Raw genomic sequence first — 25,363 nt, 5'->3', positions numbered from 1 at the left:
ACGCCTCCCACGGATCGATAAATCTTAGGTCATCCACTTGAGGGAAATTTGCTACTGTCCTACAAAACTCCACGCTTGGAGGCCCAACACGAGTCTACAAGAACAAGTTGTGTAGTAGACATCACAGGAGGATGAGGCGATGCGTGCGGCCGAGCTGGCGGCTCGGGTGAGCTGTGGGCGTATGCGAGAGAAGGCGAGGCAGCAGCGCCGCGAACGACACGCGAGAGAGGAGCTGGAGGCGCGGGATGAGGCCGGACGCGGCCAGGCAGCGGGGACGGCCGGAGATGCACGAGGCACAACGCAACGTAGGTGTTAGCTACAAGACACACCATTGTCTGGGCGGTGTATGGACATTATCTGGGTACTGTATGGGTAGTATCTTACCACAGTCTGGCTAGTGTATGGCTCGTGTCTGAGTAGTATACGAGGAGTGTATGGGGATTATACGAGGATTATCTGACAATTATTTGGGGCATGTATGGGGATTATCTGGCTTGTGTCTGGCCATTGTCTGATGCGTGTCTGGTTAATGTACAAGGCTCCGAGCACGGTGAGCAGGAGCGAGGATGCACGCTGGGCTCAGGCATGAAGTCATGGTGCAGAGTATCCTCGGGGACGAGGGCGAGGCGGGCGGTGTCAAGGCTGCCGGCGAGGACGCGCCATCATGCGCGGCTGCCCCCGGGGGCGAGTCGATGTCGAACCCCCGAGAGCTGTCGGAGAGATGACGGCGACATTGCGATGATGACGACAAAAGGGTCCTGCCCGGACAGCGGTTCCAGCAACAGCGAGCCCCACGGTGGGCGCCAACTGTCGTGGTGTTCTCGCGGGGAGAGTCGCGTCACGGCAGATGCCACATGGTGGCTTGAGGTGAGGGCAAGGCTGCAACAGAGATCCGGGATGGGATTGGGCAAACAACACGCGGTGATTTAACCAGGTTCGGGGCCCTCCGTGGGAGGTAACAACCCTAGTCCTGCATGTTTGGTGTTTATATGTGGTGTATATGGCAGTACAGGGTTGCTCCTAGAGTTGTATAGAGGAGGAAAAAGGAGGCTGAGAGCGCTCCTCTTCTCTGCCTCATGTGTGTGTGTGTGTGTGGCGTGAGAGCCTGATGGTGTGAGCGTCAGGGAAAATGGGCTCCCTAGGCCACCTTATAAAGGGGTGCCTAGTAGACAAGGGGTGGCCCACCTGGCCTAACTACATCGTTGAAGTGTCACATGATGCATGAACAGTGCCAGCTGCTCATTTATAGTGCCAACCGCTCATCTATAGTGCTCCACTGTAGAGCATGGGCGTCCCATTTGTGCAGGTCCGACATGACGTCTCAGTTGACTTGGCTGGATTCCAGCCGAACGGGCTCCACCCGGACGGCTCTATCCAGACGGGCTCCACCCGGACGGCTCCACCCGGCCAAGCTGAACCCGGCCAGATTCCAGCCAGCTAGGTTCCAGCCAACCAGATTCCAACCAAGTAGATTCCAGCCATGGAGCACTCCCCTGGCAATGTTTTGAAGCGTTGTTTGGCGTCTTGGGCCTACTTGGGGGTCACCCCCCGACATGCGGCTAGGGTTCCCTCCAGTCGCTCGTGGGAGCGAGCCGGGAGGGTCGGGGGAAGAGAAGATTATGTGTTTGGGGCTTGAAGTGTGACTTGGGGGCGTCCTGACAGTCGGGATGGGTGTGGTAGATGGTGTCTGGATCAATGAGCATGCCCACATCATTATAGCAGCATGCCAAGAACATCACCCCGCTTGTCCGTCCTGATCCCTATCGGCCAAATCAAGGAAGATCGATCGAGACACCCGACAATTAATTGCAGCTAGCCAGGATGTCGGACTGGATGAATGTCAATCACCAGGTGGAGATAGATCATGACCGAGATGCTCTGATTCCTCTTCTCCTTTATCTATGTGATGTGTGTTCCTCACGCACACACACACACACAAAGAGAGAGAGAGGGGAATTACGACAAACCAATGTGAAGAGACATACAAAAATTAGCACTGTCGTTGTGCTCTCATTCTCAGGTGATTGCTTCCCCGACATTTTCTAATGACTCCTCTCTTGAGACGTGTGTAGGGGCTTGCGCTGAGCGAGGGTGACGACAGATGTTGGTGGACCGTGTATTGGCGATTCATGCAAGCGATGACCAACTCGAGAGTACTCGCGCCTCCCCGGTGCTAGGAGGTCCTCCAAGTCGCACAACTCTAGCGACCATGGTGCCGGGGCTTGCAATCTGCACTGGCCACGTCGATTGATCTCCTTCACAGAGGCGGAGGAGCAAGAAAAGATCGCCCACAAGAGGGAAGAAACAAAAATGAGGGTCGGAGCGTGTGGCCGATAAAGAAGGGGAGCCAAAGATGGAGACGATGGAGCAGTTGTTTTCTCGCTTATTTCTTCATTAGTATGCGAGGAGTTCAAATCGTGGGTGAAATCGTCACGCACGGGGAAGTGAAGGTTGAACCATTACCACTATATAGATCAGTTTTGAAACGAGTCCATGGTTCAGATTTTCCTATTTCTTTTTTATTTTAACAACACAAGTGAGCAAATAATTCGACCCATCGCCATCTGCGCTCGTCGCCAAAAGTAACAGCGCCCCTCAGCTCCAATCCCCCATCTCCAAGCCAAATCAAACCCAAGGAAAGCCCAAATAGAAAAGCGTGCTGTTTTTTCCTCCTCTCGTGCGCCTCCCACCCCCCGCGATCCCAATTCGATCCGCTCGCCCCTCTCCCGATCCACCCTCCTCCCCCGGCCGCCCAATCCGGCCGCCGCCGCCCGGATTCGCGCGGATTCGGCCGCGGACTCGCGCTCCCCGGGGTCGGAAACCCTAGATCCACCGCCGCCGCCACCATGTTCTGGCGCATGACCGGTCTCTCCGCGGCCTCGCCCGTGAGTTCCCTGCTCGTAGCTCCCCCAATCCCCCTCCGCTCTCTCAGATTGGTTCGTTCGCCCGTCCATATGTGCTGCGGTGGCTGCGAGCTTGGTCGTGGACCCGTTTGTTTAGATTGACACTGTGGATTGGGTGCGGCACTTGTTTGTGGGTTGTAATGCTCGCTTGCTCTTATTTTGTTCCCGGGTGCGCTGTGACTGCGAGTTGTGTGATTTTGCATTGGCGAGCTCGTGCATGTGCTGTTCTCGTGATTGGGGCGGGTTGCAGGGATGGAGTAAATGCCTTGGGTTCGGATTTGGTTATGTTTTGCATGCAAGTTAGCCCTGGGAATGACTCGGATCGTTGTGTAAACGGGGATGCATATGGCAAAGCTGCTGTGTTTCTAAAACTGAATCCCTGATCTGATGTGTGATACTATTTGATTAGCATCGTAAACTGAAGATTCATATGAGTTGGGTACTTACGCTGTTTTATGAAGAACTTCTGTGTTGTGGCTGGAACAGTGTGCCAGTGTAGCTGTTCCTCCCCTTTTTTCCATTCTTATGAGTTACTTGGCCTCTACTGATTTTCTTCTGAGATAATACCATGTTTGAGCAAAACGAAGTGCCTTTCTAATTCCAATTCTATTCGTTGATATTGTGTTCAGTTGCCTTCAAAAAAATCTTGTGTTCAATCATCCAAACTCAGCTGTACCCAGAATTGTCTGATAATTTTACTAAATGGCTCCATCATTCCATCTCATGGCCCACATGAATCATGAATAATAATGATAATTATAATATTATTCCATGGTCAATGTAAATAATTTTTTATCCTCAATGATATCTTAATATATTTTCATAGTATTGTAGAAACAAAGGTTATGAATCAACTTATACCTAACTTAATATATTATTGTTTCAGGTGGATACAATCCTAGACAAGGAAAATTTTACACTTGAAGAACTTCTTGATGAGGATGAAATTATTCAAGAGTGCAAAGCACTGAACACCCGACTCATAAATTTGTAATTTCCTCGAGCTTCTGTTTTTAGCTTGAGGTTTACATGCGTGGCATGTTTAATTTATTGTATAACCTTACTATTCATTTTCATACCGTGTACTAGTAGAGTAACAAAGAAGAATTTTATACTTTTCTCTTGAGATAGCTGTAACCGTTGTAAAGGAAACGCAGTCGCTTATTAAGTTAAGGAAATTATGAACCAGTCTACATATATGAGACAAGTACAATTGTTTTTGCACTTAATAGTTGCTGTTTTAATCCCATCATAGGAAGAAAATCTGCCCAGAATTTGTAGTTTGTTTTTGGCACTAATGCTGGCAGTAGTGCTTTCTTCTAAATAGATGGTTCATATAGTTCTTTTGTTTACAAGCAAGGATCACTATTTTCTGAGTATGCTCATCTTGAGGGTAAACTGTTTCTATTCCCACTTTCCATTTCCTCTCCAAATAGATGCCTAGTTTTTATCTATATTAACCTGCAAAGAAGTGAATCTGATGCCTTCTGAGCAAATACAAGTTATTAAACTAGTATTTTGTACTGTCAAACCAAATTGGCACGTTGAGTTTTCGTATAGATCATCTGGTTGTGAATGAGTGATATAGTAAATACCTATGTTGGCCTTCAGTTTCTTGACTGTTATGGCATCCAGTGTTCCTTCAACTTATGCTATTGGTATTTCCCAGCCTATAATGCTTGAAATATTTTGTGTAGCCTGCGTGACAAGGCCCAGGTGGAGCAATTGCTTCGTTATGTTGTTGAAGAAGTTCCGGATGACGCTGAAAAAAAGCGCTCTTTCAAGTATGCCATTGGTCATTAATATTCATTACCTTTATATGTCAAGGGTTGAGTTTCCTCCTTTGTATAAATTCACCCATTCCTTGCAGGTTCCCTTTCATTGCTTGTGAGATATTTACTTGTGAAATCGATGTCATTTTGAGGACCCTAGTAGAAGATGAAGAGGTTAGAGTAAAAGCTTTCTTGTCCTTTTGACATCTTTGTCAGATATGTTTCATTACAACCATTCTAGCTAATTTTTTCTCTCTTAATCTTCTGCATTACAGTTAATGGATTTGCTTTTCTCATTTGTGAAACCTGATCATCCACACAGCACATTATTATCTGGTTACTTCAGTAAGGTATTTCATTTTATTTGGATTATTTATATCCGCATCATGGCATAAATTCGTTGTAAAAGTTCCCTGCTGAGGCTTGGTCTTGCCTTTTGTTAATCTGATGTTGAGATTTCATCTTGTAGTTGCTGTCATATTTATTACAAGGCTGAAGTCTGTTTGATTTACTTATTTGTTGTAGGTGGTAATTTGTTTGATGCTGCGGAAGACTGCCCCACTAATGAATTATGTTCAGGTATTCCTTGCCCTTGTATAAACAAGGAACAGTTTATTAATTCGCACTTAAACTTATGGGGTATATGTCCATTTAGTGTACTTTCTTTGAATATTTGGGCGGTTTGGTTAATCAAGGAAAGCTAATACAGTATTTTGCGCTGGGTCTAGCTTTCACGCGAACAATTTTCTTCTGTGGTCACAAATTTCATCCGACAAGCTTGATTCTTGAATATTTCAATGGATTACAACACACTCATTTTTTAATAGGAGCATCCAGAGATTGTTGTCCAACTTGTTGACCTGATTGGCATCACATCTGTAATGGAGGTAAGATGTTATTGATAATTATTATTACATTTAGTGGATTGATGTTTCGGCTGCTACAGTTGGTTGACGCTGCTGCCCCTGGAATTCTTCAGGTGCTGATACGCCTGATTGGTGCTGATGAGACCATATATTCAAACTATGCTGATACAATGCAGTGGTTAGAAAATACAGATGTTCTTGGAATGATCGCAGATAAATTTAGCTCATCGGTGAGTTGGGGAAATATATAGCACTAGGGAAATGCATTTATTTGTTTATCTTGCCTTGTCGCCTTTGCATATATCTGCTTGTATTTTCTGAGACATAATTGCATACAAACCTAGCATTTCATTTGAGAAACATTTTGTCTTGAGATATTTTTTACCTATATAAACATAAGCCTCCTAAATAACAATATTCAGTTTCTCACTGAAAAACTTTAATTGAAATGTTACTAGCAGAAATTTGACATACTGTAATATTGCCAAGCAGGACTCTCCTGAAGTGCATGCCAATGCTGCCGAAATTCTTTGTGCTGTGACTCGATGTGCACCTCCATCTCTCGCTTCAAAGATATGCAGTCCAAGGTCTCAATCTTAGAACTTTATTGCCGTCACAGTTTTAATCTTTATTGGGAAGGGGAAAACCTTTCAGTAGGGAAGTGCATTTTTTTTGGTAGTGGTGAGAAGCACAGAAAGAATATCCATGCATTTCTTCTAATCCTTTACTTGTAAAGAGTCCATGTCCAATTTATGCTTGTAAAGAGTCCATGACTAATTTTATATTAAGAGGCTTTACATAGATGGTTACAAAGCCCTACATTTACAAGTAGGTTTCCTTGTTGGTTTTCCTTTTTGGATCTGAAATATTTATGCTCTGTTCTATGCAATTGCAGTTTTGTTGGGAGGTTGTTCTGCCATGCTCTTGAAGGATCAAGACCCAAGTCTGTGCTGGTTCATTCATTGTCAGTGTGCATATCTTTACTGGACCCAAAAAGATTGGCATCAGCTTCCTATCAAGCATTCAGAAGCAACGTAAGCCATGGGGCATTGGTCACTGCCAGTCCTGAGACAGTTGATGGTATGCTCGAGAGTCTAGGTGAGTGTTGGGTATTTTGTGCAAGATTTTGTTAGGAAAACCTTCTTTAATCAATTCTAGACCTTGTCTACACTACACCGTGTGTCATGGTTTGCTAGATCTAATTTTGTTTTGAGATTTATTGTTATAGCTGACATACTTTTGTAGGTAATTTGCTGAACTTATTGGACACCTCTGCTGCTGAAAATGTTTTGCCTACAACTTATGGATGTTTACGCCCACCTCTGGGGAAGCATCGACTGAAGGTACTGGATGTTGCAAATCCTTTCAGTTGACCATTTGGTCATTTCAATCTTGTAGTGATTATTGTTGAGCCTTGAGCTCTTTGTTTCCTGTCCAGATGGTCTTTAACTTTATTTGTATTTTGTAAAGGTGCATAGTGTTGTCTGGACTGACCTACTACTCTAATTTTGGTGTGGTTACCTGGGGTTTAAACGTAGACGAGATGCATGCATGCTTGGATCTTAGTGTGATCAAATGCTATTTGTATATCATTTCTTTCTGCCGAGCCATACATTACGTATTAGTGTTATTTAGTACTGCATGCTCTTAAATTTCGGCAATGTTGTAGTGGCTTGGTAATTTCCTGCTCGCTTGTGTTAAACTGGACATACCCTTTTTTTTACAGATTGTGGAGTTCATCTCTGTTTTGCTGACAGTTGGCAGTGAAACTGCTGAACAGGAGCTAATCAGCCAATCGGCAATAAAGTGCTCCATTGACTTATTCTTTGAGTAAGATGGATATATTATTTCCTTTTGCTTCATCATCGTTTAAAGGGCTATCTCATATGTTTGTTAAACCACAGGTACCCTTATAACAACTTTTTGCACCATCATGTCGAGAATATAATTGTTTCTTGCCTGGAGGGTAAAAGAACAGAACTTGTCGAACATGTTCTTAATGACTGTGACATTGTTGGTAAAATTCTTGCTGCCGACAAGCTTTCTTCTTTGGCAACAGAATCTAATGGGGTAAGTTATATTTATTATGCTATAACAGCTTTGACTTGATACTACCAAGAATGCCCCATCATGCTTTGCCTCTTGTGTGCAGCCTACTGTGCCGTCTGAAGGGAAAACCCCTTCAAAAATTGGGAATGTTGGTCACATGACAAGAATAGCCAATAAACTCATTCAGTTGGGAAATAGTAACAGCACAATCCAGACTCACCTGCAGGTATCTTTCCTATTTGTGCATCCACTCAATACTTTGTAAGTGTGATTTTTCTATAGTTTTGTATGCCTTATTTTGACCTGGCATTTTTTGTTTGAGTAGGGTAACAGTGAGTGGGTTGAATGGCAGACAGATGTTCTGGTCAGGCGAAATGAGGTGGAGAATGTTTATCATTGGGCTTGTGGGTAGGTTTTCTTTGCTTGTTTAGCATGCTATATCTTGCTTTCATTTTCTCTAAGTATCGCTGGACTTGTATGCTGCAGACGCCCAACCTCGCTTCATGACCGTGGTAGGGATAGTGATGATGATGACTTCCGAGACAGGGATTATGATGTTGCAGCTCTGGCCAATAACTTGAGCCAGGCATTCCGCTATGGGATATACAGCAATGATGACATTGAAGAGGTATACCAATGTGCTACTTTTGTTAGATTTTATGGTTCGCTACTATCAAAATATTCATTCCCTGCATCCTGCTATTGTTTCTACTGCTGCATTGTATGTGCAGACATGTTAATAATACACGCTGATCATTAATGCAGGCACAAGGGTCACTTGAACGTGATGATGAGGTATATTTAAGTAACCTATTGTTCTCTTGTTATTTGCACACGATTCTAGCATTCACTGCGATTAAATGTCGAGGCTTTCCTAAAAAAATGTTCACTGCAATAAACTGTATGTAGAAAAAGCCGACTATAAAGTATGAACTGCCGTGTTGTTTTAAGTTTGTTTGGAAACAACATTATGGTTAGTTTATCCACGAATGTATTAATGCACCGACAAGTACTCCCTCCATTCCTAAATATAAGTCTTTTTAGAGATTCCAATAAGGGACTACATACGAAGCAAAATGAGTGAATCTACACTAAAATATGTCTACATACATCCGTATGTAGTTTGTATTGAAATCTCTGAAAAGACTTATATTTAGAAATGGAGGGAGTATATTGTTTTCTTTTGAGTATAGTAATCTCTTATATTTGCCTTTCAGGATGTCTATTTTGATGACGAATCAGCTGAGGTTGTAATATCTTCCCTGCGTCTGGGAGATGATCCAGACGGGTAATTTGCTATCTTAAATTGTACTCCAGCACTTGATTTTTTCTCTTGTAGGAGGTAACTCATTGGCAATGTATTGTGTGTTTAAAAGCAGTTCCCTCTTTACAAATTCGAATTGGTTCACGTTTGATGGAGAGAGAGGTATCAATGACCGTTTAGCTGCCTCTGTTCCTTCGTCCTCACCCAACTCTGAGGAGGCTTCCCCAGACACCGAGGAAGCTGATGATGGTGAAGCAATTGGCACTGAGGATCAAATGGAAACTTTGGGTCTTGGAAATGGTCCTGCTAAGGAGGCAGAAGATGCTGCAGAATGTACCAAACAGACAAATTTGAGCACTGAGAATGAGCAACTAGAAAGTGCAGAAGGTACTGAGCGGCATCCGGATGTTTCATTTCATGGTACTGAAGCTAGCACAGACGAAGCTGCCTCTGAAGCAGCTGAATCTTCAGTCCCAGCTACTGAGACACAGGCAGAGAGAACAGTTGATAAACCAGCTGGCTCATCTGATTTGGACAATCCTATCTCTGAAGCTTCACCCGATCCTGATGTCAATGGGAGTGATTTGGCTGGCTCGGCATTATCTTCTGAGCAAGCTGTCCGTAACGAAGATGTGGAGGTACCGACCAAGACTGATGCAGTCGTGTATACTGAAATGAAAACTGATACAGTCGTGGAAACTGATGCAGTCGGGGATGTTGGAGTGAAAGCTGATGCAGTCGTGGAGGTACCAAGCAAGGAAGTATCTGCCGTGGATGTTGAAGCTAAAACTGGCGCAGCAGAAGCAAAAGAGTGAAGTGGCAGCGTATCTCATGGACTGAAATGGCATAGCTGACGAGCAATTATTAGTCAGACCCCTCAGAAGACAGGCAATCATCTTTGCTTCAAGTGCTCATCAGCCACAAGCAACTTCGAAGCAAACTGCTGTACAATAAGCAAGTGTACTATTTTGCCTTCCATTGTGGCCAATCACTGTACAAATGGGCACCATTGTCTAACTGCACGCGCACACTTCATCAGAAATTGGTCAATTTGCTTCAAAATTTACCCTCCGTTTCATGGGGAACAATTGGTTGATGCGAAATGTCATTTGGCGGTAGTCTCGTGTCTTGCGATATGTGAAAGCACAATTCTTTTTGGATGGCAACTGTTTTGTCTACTTTAGTCTTTTGTTTCATTATTAGGTTAACTTTGGAACTATAATATTTCATATGGTATTATTTCTAGTTTAGCTATTGTAATTCTTCTGACTCGATGTGCTTCAGTTCAAATAGAGCATGCTATTTTTTTAATGAAAATATTTCTGCTTGTTGCTTTAAATTGTTTCAGATCCAGCTTGTTAAACATGTCTTTTCTTGACCAGCTATTCCCTTAGTTGTTCTGAGAACTACCAAAGCAGTTTGCAAAATTTAGTTGAACTAGGTGGACTAGTAAAAATCCATGTATGATTTTTACATAAGATCTTAATTTCATGATAAGGCTAGCTCATGTCCTCTAACGTGAGAAGCTCAATCAGAGTGGAGCAGCATATTCATGCATGTAAGTGACCATAGTGAAAAAAAAACGATTTGTAGATTAAATTGCTTGGTCGACTTTAAACATTTTCACCATTAGCTTTGTATTGTTGAGGACTTTGTAGAAAGTTTCGGGCTCCAAAGTTGCCATCTCATAATTATTAAAGTTGTCATTTTGTTGTACCAAAGTTATCACGTGGCAACTTCGATGTCATTGTCATGACAACTCACCATGCGACAACTTCAATGGTGATTTTTTTCCTGTTGACACGTACACATGAAATCTAATATTGTGTTCTCGTAGAGATAACTTTGATTGTGAAGACTAAGTGGGATTAGTGGTTTGTAAGATAAAATATTGGCGACGGGGGATTTGAGCCTACATGAAGCCACGCATGACCTGATAACAACCCGTAGATGAAAACTAACATTTTGGCCCATTGTTATTACTACAATATAAATGCTATTTTCCCTTGATTTTTTTAGCCCAAATAAAAATCTCATTGTTTTATTTTCATGTGTTTATTTATTGCACCATTAACATGATGGGTGGCTTACCGACAAGAGAACGACACGCTGAGGGCTTGGTCCACTTAGGATACAACAATGGTGGAAAAAAAGTGAAGGGCAGATGCGGTATCTTGCACGACGCAACTGCTACACGACGCAACTGCTGCCATCAATGGGAGGGTGTCTCACACCTAGTGATAACTATAGCATGGGTAACTTAGTTACTAGCAGCCCACCCTACGATTACTAACATGTCAATTATATAATTATCATGCTGCCTATGCCAACATGAGACAATTACAATTGTTAGCTATCCTCAATATAGTTACTAGCATGATACAACTATAATTATGAGTTGTCTGTCATATAGTTACCAACGAACAACAATAGTTACCAACATAGCGATTATGTAGTTGCCCAATTATTCGTGATATAGTTAGCAATATAAGACACATAGTTACCAGTTATTCATGCTATAGTTACCCTCATGCCAATTATGCAGTCACCAACCGTCGGTTCTATAGTTACGTACATGATACAATTATAGTGCCTGTGATGTAGTTATCAACACGAGACAACTATTAGTTACTAGTTGTCCACGCTATAATTATCAACATAGCGATTATGCAGTACCCAGTTGTTCTTGCTATAATTATAAACATGAGACAACTATAGTAGACAAATATAGACATCAAAAACTTTTCTCGACCATTATGACACAATTATAGTTACCAGTAGCCCGTGCTACAGTTACCAACATGTTAACTATGTAGTTACTAGCTGCTAACTCTATAGTTACAACACGAGACAGCTATAGTTACCAACTGTCCATACTATTATTACCAACATGAGACAACTATAGTGACCTGTCTTCACATGCTACAATTTCAATATAGAGATCATGTACTTACCCAATTGCCCGTCCAATTGTTAGCAATATGAGACAACCACAATTATCAGCTGCCCATGCTACAATTTGTCTAGTGTGCAAGGTTGCAATCACCATGATAGTAGTGATGTAGTTACAATGGTTGGTTGTGGTAATATCTAGATTTAGAATCGATAACTATACACGAGTATTTCGACAATCCACATAATATTTGCCCATAACAACATCTATATTTATACCTACTAATAAAGTACAGATTGCCTTTGCTCGTTCACCGTCAGCAATTTTGCATAGAAGTCCTTGCTATTTTAGGTATTCAACCCGCAGCCCGCCGACGCGCCCTAAAATCATGGGAAAAAATATATGCCAGAGGGTAGATTCGAACCCATGACCTCTCATGTCGGACTTACCTAAGTTAACCAACTGAGCTATCACATGTTCATGAATAGACATGATGCATTTCTAAATAGTATTAAAGGTTACTTGCATGGCCCTTTTTTAATCAAATCGATGGGCCTATTTGACCATCAAATAATCATTGCTAGGCCTTTTTTTGGGCCGCGAGCCACATACGAAAAACGTAATCTCCAGTCCAATAGGCTGTAAAGCATTGATATTTCATGTGAAACAATCCCATCTCGTTTCTTTAAGATAATTTCCACCAGTTTATATAGATCCACAAAGTTGGTTGTAATATCAACAAGAAAGCTAGAAAAAAGAAAGGTGACAACGGACAAGAGGGTGATCAAACCGTTGAAAAGAATGATGGATTGTGGATGTGTTGCACCATGCAAAGAGGGACAAGTGGGCTGAAAGAATTGGCTTGACTACGAAGGATCGTGTGTATGTGGGCTGGAAGGAACATCCAAGGAAGGAAGCAAGAAGATGAATTCTAGGGCTGCAAAGAGGGACATATGTGTGGGCTAAAAGAAAAGAATTAACTTGAGTAGGAAGGATTGTGTGTGTAGGCTGCAAGGAAAGAAACAACTAGCTGTGTTCTAAAAGAAGTAACAATGATTTGTGTGTGGGCTGGAAGGAATATACAAGGAAGGAAGCAAGGGAATTTGAACTAGGGCTGCAAAGAGGGACCTAACTTGAGTAGGAAGGATTGGCATATGTGCTACGTGTTGGGGAACGTAGTAATTTCAAAAAATTTCCTACGCACACGCAAGATCATGGTGATGCATAGCAACGAGAGGGGAGAGTGTTGTCTACGTACCCTCGTAGACCGGCAACGGAAGTGTTGACACAACGTAGAGGAAGTGGTCGTACGTCTTCCCGTTCCGACCGATCCAAGTACCGAACGTACGACACCTCCGAGTTCTGCACACGTTCAACTCGGTGACGTCCCTCGAGCTCCGATCCAGCCGAGTGTTGAGGGAGAGTTTCGTCAGCACGATGGCGTGATGACGGTGATGATGTTCTGCCGACGCAGGGCTTCGCCTAAGCATCGCTACGATATGACCGAGGTGGAATATGGTGGAAGGGGGCACCGCACACGGCTAAGGAACGATCACGAAGATCAACTTGTGTGTCATGGGGTTCCCCCTTGCCCCCGTATATAAAGGAGGGAGGGGGGAGGTGTGGCCGGCCCCTAGGGGTGCGCTTGGAGGAGTCCTACTCCCACCGGGAGTAGGACTCCCCCTCTTGCCTTGTTGGAGAAGGAAAGGGGAAGGGGGAAAGAGGAAAGGGGGGCGCTGCCCCCCCTTCCTTGTCCTATTCGGACTAGGGGGGAGGGGCGCGCGGCCTGCCCTGGCCGGCCCTCCTCTTCTCCCTTAGGGCCCATGTAGGCCCATTAACCCGGGGGGGGGGGGGGGTTCCGGTAACCCCCCGGTACTCCGGTAAAATCCCGATTTCACCCGGAATGATTTCGATATCCAAATATAGGCTTCCAATATATCAATATTTATGTCTCAACCATTTCGAGACTCCTCGTCATGTCCGTGATCACATCCAGGACTCCGAACAACCTTCCGTACATCAAAACATAAAAAACCCAATTACGATCGTCACCGAACTTTAAGCGTGCGGACCCTACGGGTTCGAGAACTATGTAGACATGACCGAGACACGTCTCCGGTCAATAACCAATAGCGGAACCTGAATGCTCATATTGGTTCCTACATATTCTACAAAGATCTTTTATCGGTCACACCGCATAACAACATACGTTGTTCCCTTTGTCATCGGAATGTTACTTGCCCGAGATTCGATCATTGGTATTCCAATACCTAGTTCAATCTCGTTACCGGCAAGTCTATTTACTCGTTCCATAATACATCATTCCGCAACTAACTCATTAGTTGCAATGCTTGCAAGGCTTAAGTGATGTGCATTACCGAGTGGGCCCAGAGATACCTCTCCGACAATCAGAGTGACAAATCCTAATCTCGAAATATGCCAACCCAACAAGTACCTTCGGAGACACATGTAGAGCACTTTTATAATCACCCAGTTACGTTGTGACGTTTGGTAGCACACAAAGTGTTCCTCCGGTAAACGGGAGTTGCATAATCTCATAGTCATAGGAACATGTATAAGTTATGAAGAAAGCAATAGCAACAAACTAAACGATCAAGTGCTAAGCTAACGGAATGGGTCAAGTCAATCACATCATTCTCCTAATGATGTGATCCCGTTAATCAAATGACAACTCATGTCTATGGTTAGGAAACATAACCATCTTCGATCAACGAGCTAGTCAAGTAGAGGCATACTAGTGACACTCTGTTTGTCTATGTATTCACACATGTATTATGTTTCCGGTTAATACAATTCTAGCATGAATAATAAACATTTATCATGATATAAGGAAATAAATAATTGCCTCTAGGGCATATTTCCTTCAGTCTCCCACTTGCACTAGAGTCAATAATCTAGATTACATAGTAATGATTCTAACACCCATAGAGCCTTGGTGCTTATCATGTTTTGCTCGTGGAAGAGGCTTAGTCAGCGGGTCTGCAACATTTAGATCCGTATGTATCTTGCAAATTTCTATGTCTCCCACTTGGACTAAATCCGGAATGGAATTGAAGCGTCTCTTGATGTACTTGGTTCTCTTGTGAAATCTGGATTCCTTCGCCAAGGCAATTACACCAGTATTGTCACAAAAGATTTTCATTGGACCCGATGCACTAGGTATGACACCTAGATCGGATATGAACTCCTTCATCCAGACTCCTTCATTTGCTACTTCCGAAGCAGCTATGTACTCCGCTTCACATGTAGATCCTGCCACGACGCTTTGTTTAGAACTGCACCAATTGACTGCTCCACCGTTCAATATAAACACGTATCCGGTTTGCGATTTAGAATCGTCCGGATCAGTGTCAAAGCTTGCATCAACGTAACCATTTACGATGAGCTCTTTGTCACCTCCATATACGAGAAACATATCCTTAGTCCTTTTCAGGTACTTCAGGATGTTCTTGACCGCTGTCCAGTGATCCACTCCTGGATTACTTTGTTACCTCCCTGCTAGACTTATAGCAAGGCACACATCAGGTCTGGTACACAACATTGCATACATGATAGAGCCTATGGCTGAATCATAGGGAACATCTTTCATGTTCTCTCTATCTTCTGCGGTGGTCGGACATTGAGTCTTACTCAACTTCACACCTTGTAACATAGGCAAGAACCCTTTCTTTGCTTGATCCATTTTGAACTTCTTCAAAACTTTGTCAAGGTATGTGCTTTGTGAAAGTCCAATTAAGCGTCTTGATTTATCTCTATAGATCTTAATGCCCAATATGTAAGCAGCTTCACTGAGGTCTTTCAAAAAACTCTTATTCAAGTATCCCTTTATGCTATCCGGAAATTCTATATCATTTCCAATCAGTAATATGTCATCCACATATAATATCAGAAATGCTACAGAGTTCCCACTCACTTTCTTGTAAATACAGGCTTCTCCAAAAGTCTGTACAAAACCAAATGCTTTGATCACACTATCAAAGCGTTTATTCCAACTCCGAGAGGCTTGCACCAGTCCATAAATGGATCGCTGGAGCTTGCACACTTTGTTAGCTCCCTTTGGATCGACAAAACCTTCTGGTTGCATCATATACAACTCTTCTTCCAGAAATCCATTCAGGAATGCAGTTTTGACATCCATCTGCCAAATTTCATAATCATAAAATGCGGCAATCGCTAACATGATTCGGACAGACTTAAGCATCGCTACGGGTGAGAAGGTCTCATCGTAGTCAATCCCTTGAACTTGTCGAAAACCTTTCGCAACAAGTCGAGCTTTGTAGACAGTAACATTACCGTCAGCGTCAGTCTTCTTCTTGAAGATCCATTTATTCTCAATTGCTTGCCGATCAACGGGCAAGTCAACCAAAGTCCACACTTTGTTCTCATACATGGTTCCCATCTCAGATTTCATGGCTTCTAGCCATTTTGCGGAATCTGGGCTCACCATCGCTTCTTCATAGTTTGTAGGTTCGTCATGATATAGTAGCATGACTTCCAGAACAGGATTACCGTACCACTCTGGTGCGGATCTTACTCTGGTTGATCTACGAGGTTCGGTAGTAACTTGATCTGAAGTTTCATGATCATTATCATTAGCTTCCTCACTAATTGGTATAGGTGTCACAGAAACTGGTTTCTGTGTTGTACTACTTTCCAATAAGGGAGCAGGTACAGTTACCTCATCAAGTTCTACTTTCCTCCCATTCACTTCTTTCGAGAGAAACTCCTTCTCTAGAAAGGATCCATTCTTAGCAACGAATGTCTTGCCTTCGGATCTGTGATAAAAGGTGTACCCAACAGTCTCCTTTGGGTATCCTATGAAGACACATTTCTCCGATTTGGGTTCGAGCTTATCAGGTTGAAGCTTTTTCACATAAGCATCGCAGCCCCAAACTTTTAGAAATGACAACTTTGGTTTCTTGCCAAACCACAGTTCATAAGGCGTCATTTCAACGGATTTCGATGGTGCCCTATTTAACATGAATGCAGCCGTCTCTAAAGCATAACCCCAAAACGATAGCGGTAAATCAGTAAGAGACATCATAGATCGCACCATATCTAATAAAGTACGATTACGACGTTCGGACACACCATTACGCTGTGGTGTTCCGGGTGGCGTGAGTTGCGAAACTATTCCGCATTGTTTCAAATGTAGACCAAACTCGTAACTCAAATATTCTCCTTCATGATCAGATTGTAGAAACTTTATTTTCTTGTTATGATGATTTTCAACTTCACTCTGAAATTCTTTGAACTTTTCAAATGTTTCAGACTTATGCTTCATTAAGTAGATATACCCATATCTGCTTAAATCATCTGTGAAGGTGAGAAAATAACGATATCCGCCACGAGCCTCAACATTCATCGGACCACATACATCTGTATGTATGATTTCCAACAAATCTGTTGCTCTCTCCATAGTACCGGAGAACGTCGTTTTAGTCATCTTGCCCATGAGGCACGGTTCACAAGTACCAAGTGATTCATAATCAAGTGATTCCAAAAGTCCATCAGTACGGAGTTTCTTCATGCGCTTTACACCGATATGACCTAAACGGCAGTGCCACAGATAAGTTGCACTATCATTATCAACTCTGCATCTTTTGGCTTCAACATTATGAATATGTGTATCACTACTATCGAGATTCATCAAAAATAGACCACTCTTCAAGGGTGCACGACCATAAAAGGTATTACTCATATAAATAGAACAACCATTATTCTCTGATTTAAATGAATAACCGTCTCGCATCAAACAAGATCCAGATATAATGTTCATGCTTAACGCTGGCACCAAATAACAATTATTTAGGTCTAATACTATTCCCGAAGGTAGATGTAGAGATAGCATGCCGACTGCGATCACGTCGACTTTGGAACCATTTCCCACGCGCATCGTCACCTCGTCCTTTGCCAGTGTTCGCTTAATCTGTAGTCCCTGTTTCGAGTTGCAAATATTAGCAACAAAACCAGTATCAAATACCCAGGTGCTACTCCGAGCTCTAGTAAGGTACACATCAATAACATGTATATCACATATACCTTTGTTCACCTTGCCATCCTTCTTATCCGCCAAATACTTGGTGCAGTTCCGCTTCCAGTGTCCAGTCTGCTTGCAGTAGAAGCACTCAGTTTCAGGCTTAGGTCCACATTTGGGTTTCTTCTCCTGAGCAGCAACTTGCTTGCTGTTCTTCTTGAAGTTCCCCTTCTTCCCTTTGCCTTTTTTCTTGAAACTGGCGGTCTTGTTGACCATCAACACTTGATGCTCCTTCTTGATTTCTACCTCCGCAGCTTTTAGCATTGCGAAGAGCTCGGGAATCGTCTTATCCATCCCTTGCATGTTATAGTTCATCACGAAGCTCTTGTAGCTTGGTGGCAGTGATTGAAGAACTCTGTCAATGACACTATCATCAGGAAGATTAACTCCTAGTTGAGTCAAGTGATTATGATACCCAGACATTTTGAGTATATGTTCACTGAAAGAACTATTCTCCTCCATCTTGCAGCTATAGAACTTATTGGAGACTTCATATCTCTCAATCCGGGCATTTGCTTGAAATATTAACTTCAACTCCTGGAACATCTCATATGCTCCATGACGTTCAAAACGTCGTTGAAGTCCCGATTCTAAGCCGTAAAGCATGGCACACTGAACTATCGAGTAGTCATCAGCTTTGCTCTGCCAGACGTTCATAACATCTGGTGTTGCTCCAGCAGTAGGCCTGGCACCCAGCGGTGCTTCCAGGACGTAATTCTTCTGTCCAGCAATGAGAATAATCCTCAAGTTATGGACCCAGTTCGTGTAATTGCTACCATCATCTTTCAACTTTGCTTTCTCAAGGAACGCATTAAAATTCAACGGAACAACAGCACGGGCCATCTATCTACAATCAAACATAGACAAGCAAGATACTATCAGGTACTAAGTTCATGATAAATTTAAGTTCAATTAATCATATTACTTAAGAACTCCCACTTAGAAAGACATCCCTCTAATCTTCTAAGTGATCACGTGATCCAAATCAACTAAACCATAACCGATCATCACGTGAAATGGAGTAGCTTTCAATGGTGAACATCAATATGTTGATCATATCTACTATATGATTCACGCTCGACCTTTCGGTCTCAGTGTTCCGAGGCCATATCTGCATATGCTAGGCTCGTCAAGTTTAACCTGAGTATTCTGCGTGTGCAAAACTGGCTTGCACCCATTGTAGATGGACGTAGAGCTTATCACACCCGATCATCACGTGGTGTATGGGCACGATGAATTTTGGCAATGGTGCATACTCAGGGAGAACACTTTTATCTTGAAATTTATGAGAGATCATCTTATAATGCTACCGTCAATTAAAGCAAGATAAGATGCATAAAAGATAAACATCACATGCAATCAATATAAGTGATATGCTATGGCCATCATCATCTTGTACTTGTGATCTCCATCTCCGAAGTACCGTCATGATCACCATCGTCACCGGCGTGACACCTTGATCTCCATCGTAGCATCGTTGTCGTCTCGCCAATCTTATGCTTCAACGATTATCGCTACCGCTTAGTGATAAAGTAAAGCATTACACGACGATTGCATTGCATACAATAAAGCGACAACCATATGGCTCCTGCCAGTTGCCGATAACTTGGTTACAAAACATGATCATCTCATACAATAAAATATAGCATCATGTCTTGACCATATCACATCACAACATGCCCTGCAAAAACAAGTTAGACGTCCTCTACTTTGTTGTTGCAAGTTTTACGTGGCTGCTACGGGCTTAGCAAGAACCGTTCTTACCTAGGCAACAAAACCACAATGATAGTTTGTCAAGTTGGTGCTGTTTTAACCTTCGCAAGGACCGGGCGTAGCCACACTCGGTTCAACTAAAGTTGGAGAAACTGACACCCGCCAGCCACCTGTGTGCAAAGCACGGCGGTGAAACCAGTCTCGCGTAAGCGTACGCGTAATGTCGGTCCGGGCCGCTTCATCCAACAATACCGCCGAACCAAAGTATGACATGCTGGTAAGCAGTATGACTCATATCGCCCACAACTCACTTGTGTTCTACTCGTGCATAACATCAACGCATAAAACCTGGCTCGGATGCCACTGTTGGGGAACGTAGTAATTTCAAAAAATTTCCTACACACACGCAAGATCATGGTGATGCATAGCAACGAGAGGGGACAGTGTTGTCTACGTACCCTCATAGACCGGCAACGGAAGCGTTGACACAACGTAGAGGAAGTAGTCGTACGTCTTCCCGATCCGACCGATCCAAGTACCGAACGTACGGCACCTCCGAGTTCTGACACGTTCAACTCGGTGACGTCCCTCGAGCTCTGATCCAGACGAGTGTTGAGGGAGAGTTTCGTCAGCACGACGGCGTGATGACGGTGATGATATTCTACCGACGCAGGGCTTCGCCTAAGCACCGCTACGATATGGCCGAGGTGGAATATGGTGGAAGGGGGCACCGCACACGGCTAAGGAACGATCACGAAGATCAACTTGTGTGTCATGGGGTGCCCCCTTGCCCTCGTATATAAAGGAGGGAGGGGGGAGGTGCGGCCGGCCTCTAGGGGTGCGCCTGGAGGAGTCCTACTCCCACCGGGAGTAGGACTCCCCCCTCTTGCCTTGTTGGAGAAGGAAAGGGGAAGGGGGAAAGAGGAAAGGGGGGCGCTGCCCCCCTTCCTTGTCCTATTCGGACTAGGGGGAGGGGGCGCGCGGCCTGCCCTGGACGACCCTCCTCTTCTCCCTTAGGGCCCATGTAGGCCCATTAACCCCCCCCGGGGGGGGGGGGGGGTTCCAGTAACCCCCCGGTACTCCGGTAAAATCCTGATTTCACGCGGAACAATTCCGATATCCAAATATAGGCTTCCAATATATCAATCTTTATGTATCGACCATTTCGAGACTCCTCGTCATGTCCGTGATCACATCCGGGACTCCGAACAACCTTCGGTACATCAAAACACAAAAAACCTAATTACGATCATCACCGAACTTTAAGCGTGCGGACCCTACGGGTTCGAGAACTATGTAGACATGACCGAGACACGTCTCCGGTCAATAACCAATAGTGGAACCTGGATGCTCATATTGGTTCCTAAATATTCTACGAAGATCTTTTATCGGTCAAACCGCATAACAACATACGTTGTTCCCTTTGTCATCGGTATGTTACTTGCCCGAGATTCGATCGTCGGTATTCCAATACCTAGTTCAATCTCGTTACCGGCAAGTCTCTTTACTCATTCCGTAATACATCATTCCGCAACTAACCCATTAGTTGCAATGCTTGCAAGGCTTAAGTGATGTGCATTACCGAGTGGGCCCAGAGATACCTCTCCGACAATCGGAGTGAAAAATCCTAATCTCGAAATACGCCAACCCAACAAGTACCTTCGGAGACACCTGTAGAGCACCTTTATAATCACCCAGTTACGTTGTGACATTTGGTAGCACACAAAGTGTTCCTCCGGTAAACGGGAGTTGCATAATCTCATAGTCATAGGAACATGTATAAGTTATGAAGAAAGCAATAACAACAAACTAAACGATCAAGTGCTAAGCTAACGGAATGGGTCAAGTCAATCACATCATTCTCCTAATGATGTGATCCCGTTAATCAAATGACAACTCATGTCTATGGTTAGGAAACATAACCATCTTCGATCAACGAGCTAGTCAAGTAGAGGCATACTAGTTCTATGTATTCACACATGTATTATGTTTCCGGTTAATACAATTCTAGCATGAATAATAAACATTTATCATGATATAAGGAAATAAATAATTGCCTCTAGGGCATATTTCCTCGACGTGTTGCGGATGACGTCGATGTTTGACCCTCTCGGCATGATTCATGGCCCCGCCGATGTCGCCAACGGTCGACCCGCTCGGCGTTCTTTGGTCGGATCGTCTTCAACAACTCCAACCCACGTGGCCTAGAGGCTTGCAGCCTTGCAATCTTTAGCCGCGACATGCATGCAATACTGGTTACCGGAGTCTCAACATGTACATGCACGACTTGACTGCCCATCCATACCGTAGAATGGTCACCTTTCATGTTCTACTAAGGAGAGATAAACAAAAGCCACACCCACTACTCGGTTCTTACCCCAATGTTGTTGGGGAACATAGTAATAATTCAAACTACGTGTCACCAAGATCAATCTAGGAGATGCTAGCTACGAGAGAGAGGGAGTGCATCTTCATATCCTTGAAGATGGCTAAGCGGAAGCGTTACAAGGATGCGGTTGATGGAGTCATACTCGCGGCGATTCAAATCGCGGAAGATCCAATCCAAGCGCCGAACGGACGACGCCTCCGCGTTCAACACACGTACAGTCCGGGGACGTCTCCTCCTTCTTGATCCAGCAAGGGGAGAGGAGAAGTTGAGGGAGAACTCCGGCAACACGATGGCGTGGTGGTGGTGGAGCTCATGGTTCTCCAGCAGGGCTTCGCCAAGCACTACGAAGGAGGAGGAGGTGTAGGAGGAGGGAGGGGTTGCGCCTGGGAAGGGGTGTGGCTGCCCTCCCACCCCCCACTATTTATAGGGGGAAGGGAAGAGGGGGGAGACTTGCCCCCCAACAAGGTGGGAGGCGCCCCCTCCCCTAGGGTTTGCAACCCTAGGCGCCTTGGGACCTTGGGGGCGCACCAGCCCACTAGGGGGCTGGTTCCCTTCCATATTCAACCCATTAAGTCCTCCAGGCAGGTGGCCCCACCCGGTGGACCCCCGGACACCTTTCGATGGTCCCGGTATAATACCGATAACCCCCGAAACCATTCCAACGATTGAAACTGGACTTCCCATATATAAATCTTCACCTCCAGACCATTCCGGAACTCCTTATGATGTCCGGGATCTCATCCGGGACTCCGAACAACCTTCGGTAACCACGTATAATTTCCCATAACAACTCTAGCGTCACCGAACCTTAAGTGTGTAGACCCTACGTGTTCGGGAACCATGCAGACATGACCGAGACATCTCTCCGACCAATAACCAACAGTGGGATCTGGATACCCATGTTGGCTCCCACATGTTCCACGATGATCTCATCGGATGAACCACGATGTCGGGGATTCAATCAATCCCGTATACAATTCCCTTTGTCCATTGGTATGTTACTTGCCCAAGATTCGATCATCGGTATCCCCATTCGTCGTTCAATCTCGTTACCGGCAAGTCTCTTTACTCATTCCGTAACGCATGATCCCGTGGCTAACTCCTTAGTCACATTGAGCTCATTATGATGATGCATTACCGAGTGGGCTTAGAGATGCCTCTCTGTCATACAGAGTGACAAATCCCAGTCTCGATTCGTGCCAACCCAACAGAAACTTTCGGAGATACTTGTAGTGCACCTTTATAGCCACCCAGTTACGTTGTGACGTTTGATACACCCAAAGCACTCCTATGGTATCCGGGAGTTGCACAATCTCATGGTCTAAAGAAATGATACTTGACATTAGAAAAGCTCTAGAAAAAGAACTACACCATCTTGTGCTATGCTTAGGATTGGGTCTTGTCCATCACATCATTCTCCTAATGATGTGATCCCGTTATCAACGACATCCAATGTCCATGGTCAGGAAACCACAACCATCTATTGATCAACGAGCTAGTCAATTAGAGGTTCACTAGGGACATATTGTGATCTATGTATTCACACATGTATTACGGTTTCCGGTTAATACAATTATAGCATGAACAATAGACAATTATCACGAATAAGGAAATATAATAATAACCATTTTATTATTGCCTCTAGGGCATATTTCCAACAGTCTACCACTTGCACTAGAGTCAATAATCTAGTTTTGTGATGAATCGAACACCCATAGAGTTCTGGTGTTGATCATGTTTTGCTCGTGGAAGAGGTTTAGTCAATGGATCTGTGACATGTAGATCCGTATGCACTTTACAAATATCTATGTCTCCATCTTGAATATATTCATGAATGGGGTTGAAGCGACGCTTGATGTGCCTGGTCTTCTTGTGAAACCCGAGCTCCTTGGCAAGGCCAATAGCTCTAGTGTTGTGTAAGTGCATCTAGTGCCCCTTAGTGATTTTGGTGTATTGAAGACTTATAGGTTAAGGGACTAATGCGTTTGTGAGTGTACACAGGTCTATAAGTCTATGAGGAGTTTGATATTTACAGAGAAAGTTGACCCCTAAAAATGAAGTTCTTCGACTGAAGACTTTGGATTTCTAAAGACTTTCTGAAGACTTTGAAAGTGAAGAAATTGGTGTGACCTTGAAGACTTGGTATTCATTCGAGGAACATGAAGCGTGAAGACTTTTGTTTTCGTAGTTTCATTTTTCTCTTTCTTGAGTCATAGGAAACACCGTACTGTTAAAGGGGGTCGAGGAAATACTAAGGAAAAATTTCCATGTGATGCTCAACTCAAAATCCTACACCTACCAATCCCTTCGAGTGAAGCCATTGGAAATCTCATACAGTCCAGTCATATTCTTCACTGACAGAGACGAAGTTCTTCTGGTCTATGAGGAATTTGTTCTGACTGAGGAGTTAGGAATTCACCAGTGCGGATTGCCTACATAGTGAGGAACATGATAGCCCTGAGGATTTTGCTACTCAAAATTCCGACCGTTGCTGTGCTATGTGCCAGCTGTCCCAAAATATCTATCCACCTAACGGTCATATCGTTGAAGGGTATTTATGTCTTATCATGTCGGGCTGCTCCCTAGGCTATAAATAGCCGCCCCCTACAACCACTAGCTGGTTGGCTGCTCTAAGAGAAACTGACACTTGTCATTTGAGAGCAACCCATCCTCCGCGGACTTTGAGCGAAAATCATCAAGTGAGGAAAAACCCAAACCCAAACACCTACAAACCCCAAGTGATTGAGCACCACTGAAGAGATTGATCCTGCGTGGATCATACGCTTGTTACCTTTGAAGACTGTGCTTTTTCCAGATGGTTAGGCGTCATGGTCTAGAGCATCCAAGAGGAATTGTGGATCGCCGAGTGACCAAGTTTGTGAAGGTTTGGAAGTCGCCTGAAGACTTACCACGAGTGATTGGGTGAGGTCTGTGTGACCTTAGCTCAAGGAGAATACGGTGAGGACTTGGTGTCCTGAGCTGCGTGTTCAGGACTGGGTATCCGAGACTGTGTGTCCTCGAGTTTAAATACTCAGCCGCTCAAACCAAACGTACAACTGAGACAACAGTTGGAACTGGTCTACCAAATCATTGTCTTCACCAAGCTTATTGGTTCTATTCCCTCAACTCTTTCATTTCCTTATAAATGTGTTGTGTGTTTGTTCATATCTGTGTTTGAAGACTTTGAGTGAAGACTTTCTCAATTTCCTCAGTTCAATTTCTTCAGTCTGTTTGTCTTCATCCTGTGTTATCCTGTGCTTACGCTTCCTGTACTCTGTGCCTGTCTTCATTTCATCATGATGACTATGCTTGTATTCTTCTATGTTTACTTTTGACTACTTATTCTGCTGCTAGTAGTTCTTCGCTAAGGAATTTCCTCACCGACAAATTCCTGAGTGAAGAATTTCATAAAAATCGCCTATTCACCCCCTCTAGTCGATATAACGCACTTTCAAT

General features: G+C 43.9%; 1 protein-coding gene across 2 annotated transcripts; it reads left to right on the top strand.

The window, feature by feature from the left end:
- Positions 1 to 2,596: 2,596 nt before the first annotated feature.
- Positions 2,597 to 10,171, top strand: LOC125544050 (serine/threonine-protein phosphatase 6 regulatory subunit 3). 2 transcript variants are annotated; one of them, XM_048707588.1, is made up of 19 exons: positions 2,597 to 2,885; positions 3,790 to 3,893; positions 4,601 to 4,687; positions 4,774 to 4,849; positions 4,951 to 5,025; positions 5,201 to 5,254; positions 5,503 to 5,562; positions 5,655 to 5,771; positions 6,034 to 6,128; positions 6,437 to 6,639; positions 6,787 to 6,884; positions 7,268 to 7,371; positions 7,446 to 7,611; positions 7,694 to 7,816; positions 7,916 to 7,998; positions 8,077 to 8,218; positions 8,356 to 8,385; positions 8,808 to 8,878; positions 8,967 to 10,171. In XM_048707588.1, the coding sequence occupies exons 1-19, from the start codon at positions 2,847 to 2,849 to the stop codon at positions 9,667 to 9,669; spliced, it is 2,430 nt and encodes an 809-aa protein (XP_048563545.1). In that variant the 5' UTR covers positions 2,597 to 2,846; the 3' UTR covers positions 9,670 to 10,171. The 2 variants fall into 2 exon arrangements, with proteins under 2 accessions (XP_048563545.1, XP_048563546.1); XM_048707589.1 differs by having other exon boundaries at positions 2,599 to 2,885; positions 8,970 to 10,171.
- The last annotated feature ends 15,192 nt before the right edge of the window (positions 10,172 to 25,363 follow it).

Source organism: Triticum urartu, chromosome 3 (genome assembly GCF_003073215.2).
Source record: "Triticum urartu cultivar G1812 chromosome 3, Tu2.1, whole genome shotgun sequence".
Taxonomy (NCBI): Eukaryota; Viridiplantae; Streptophyta; class Magnoliopsida; order Poales; family Poaceae; genus Triticum; species Triticum urartu.
The sequence above is the reverse complement of the archived record's forward strand: the minus strand, read 5'-3'. Positions and strand labels throughout refer to the sequence as shown.

Coding starts and splice junctions, on each gene's coding strand:
- LOC125544050 (XM_048707588.1), top strand. CDS start 2,847: ATGTTCTGGCGCATGACCGGTCTCTCCGCGGCCTCGCCC. Junction 5,563..5,654: donor GCATCACATCTGTAATGGAG/GTAAGATGTTAT, acceptor GGAATTCTTCAG/GTGCTGATACGCCTGATTGG. Junction 7,999..8,076: donor GTTTATCATTGGGCTTGTGG/GTAGGTTTTCTT, acceptor TGTATGCTGCAG/ACGCCCAACCTCGCTTCATG.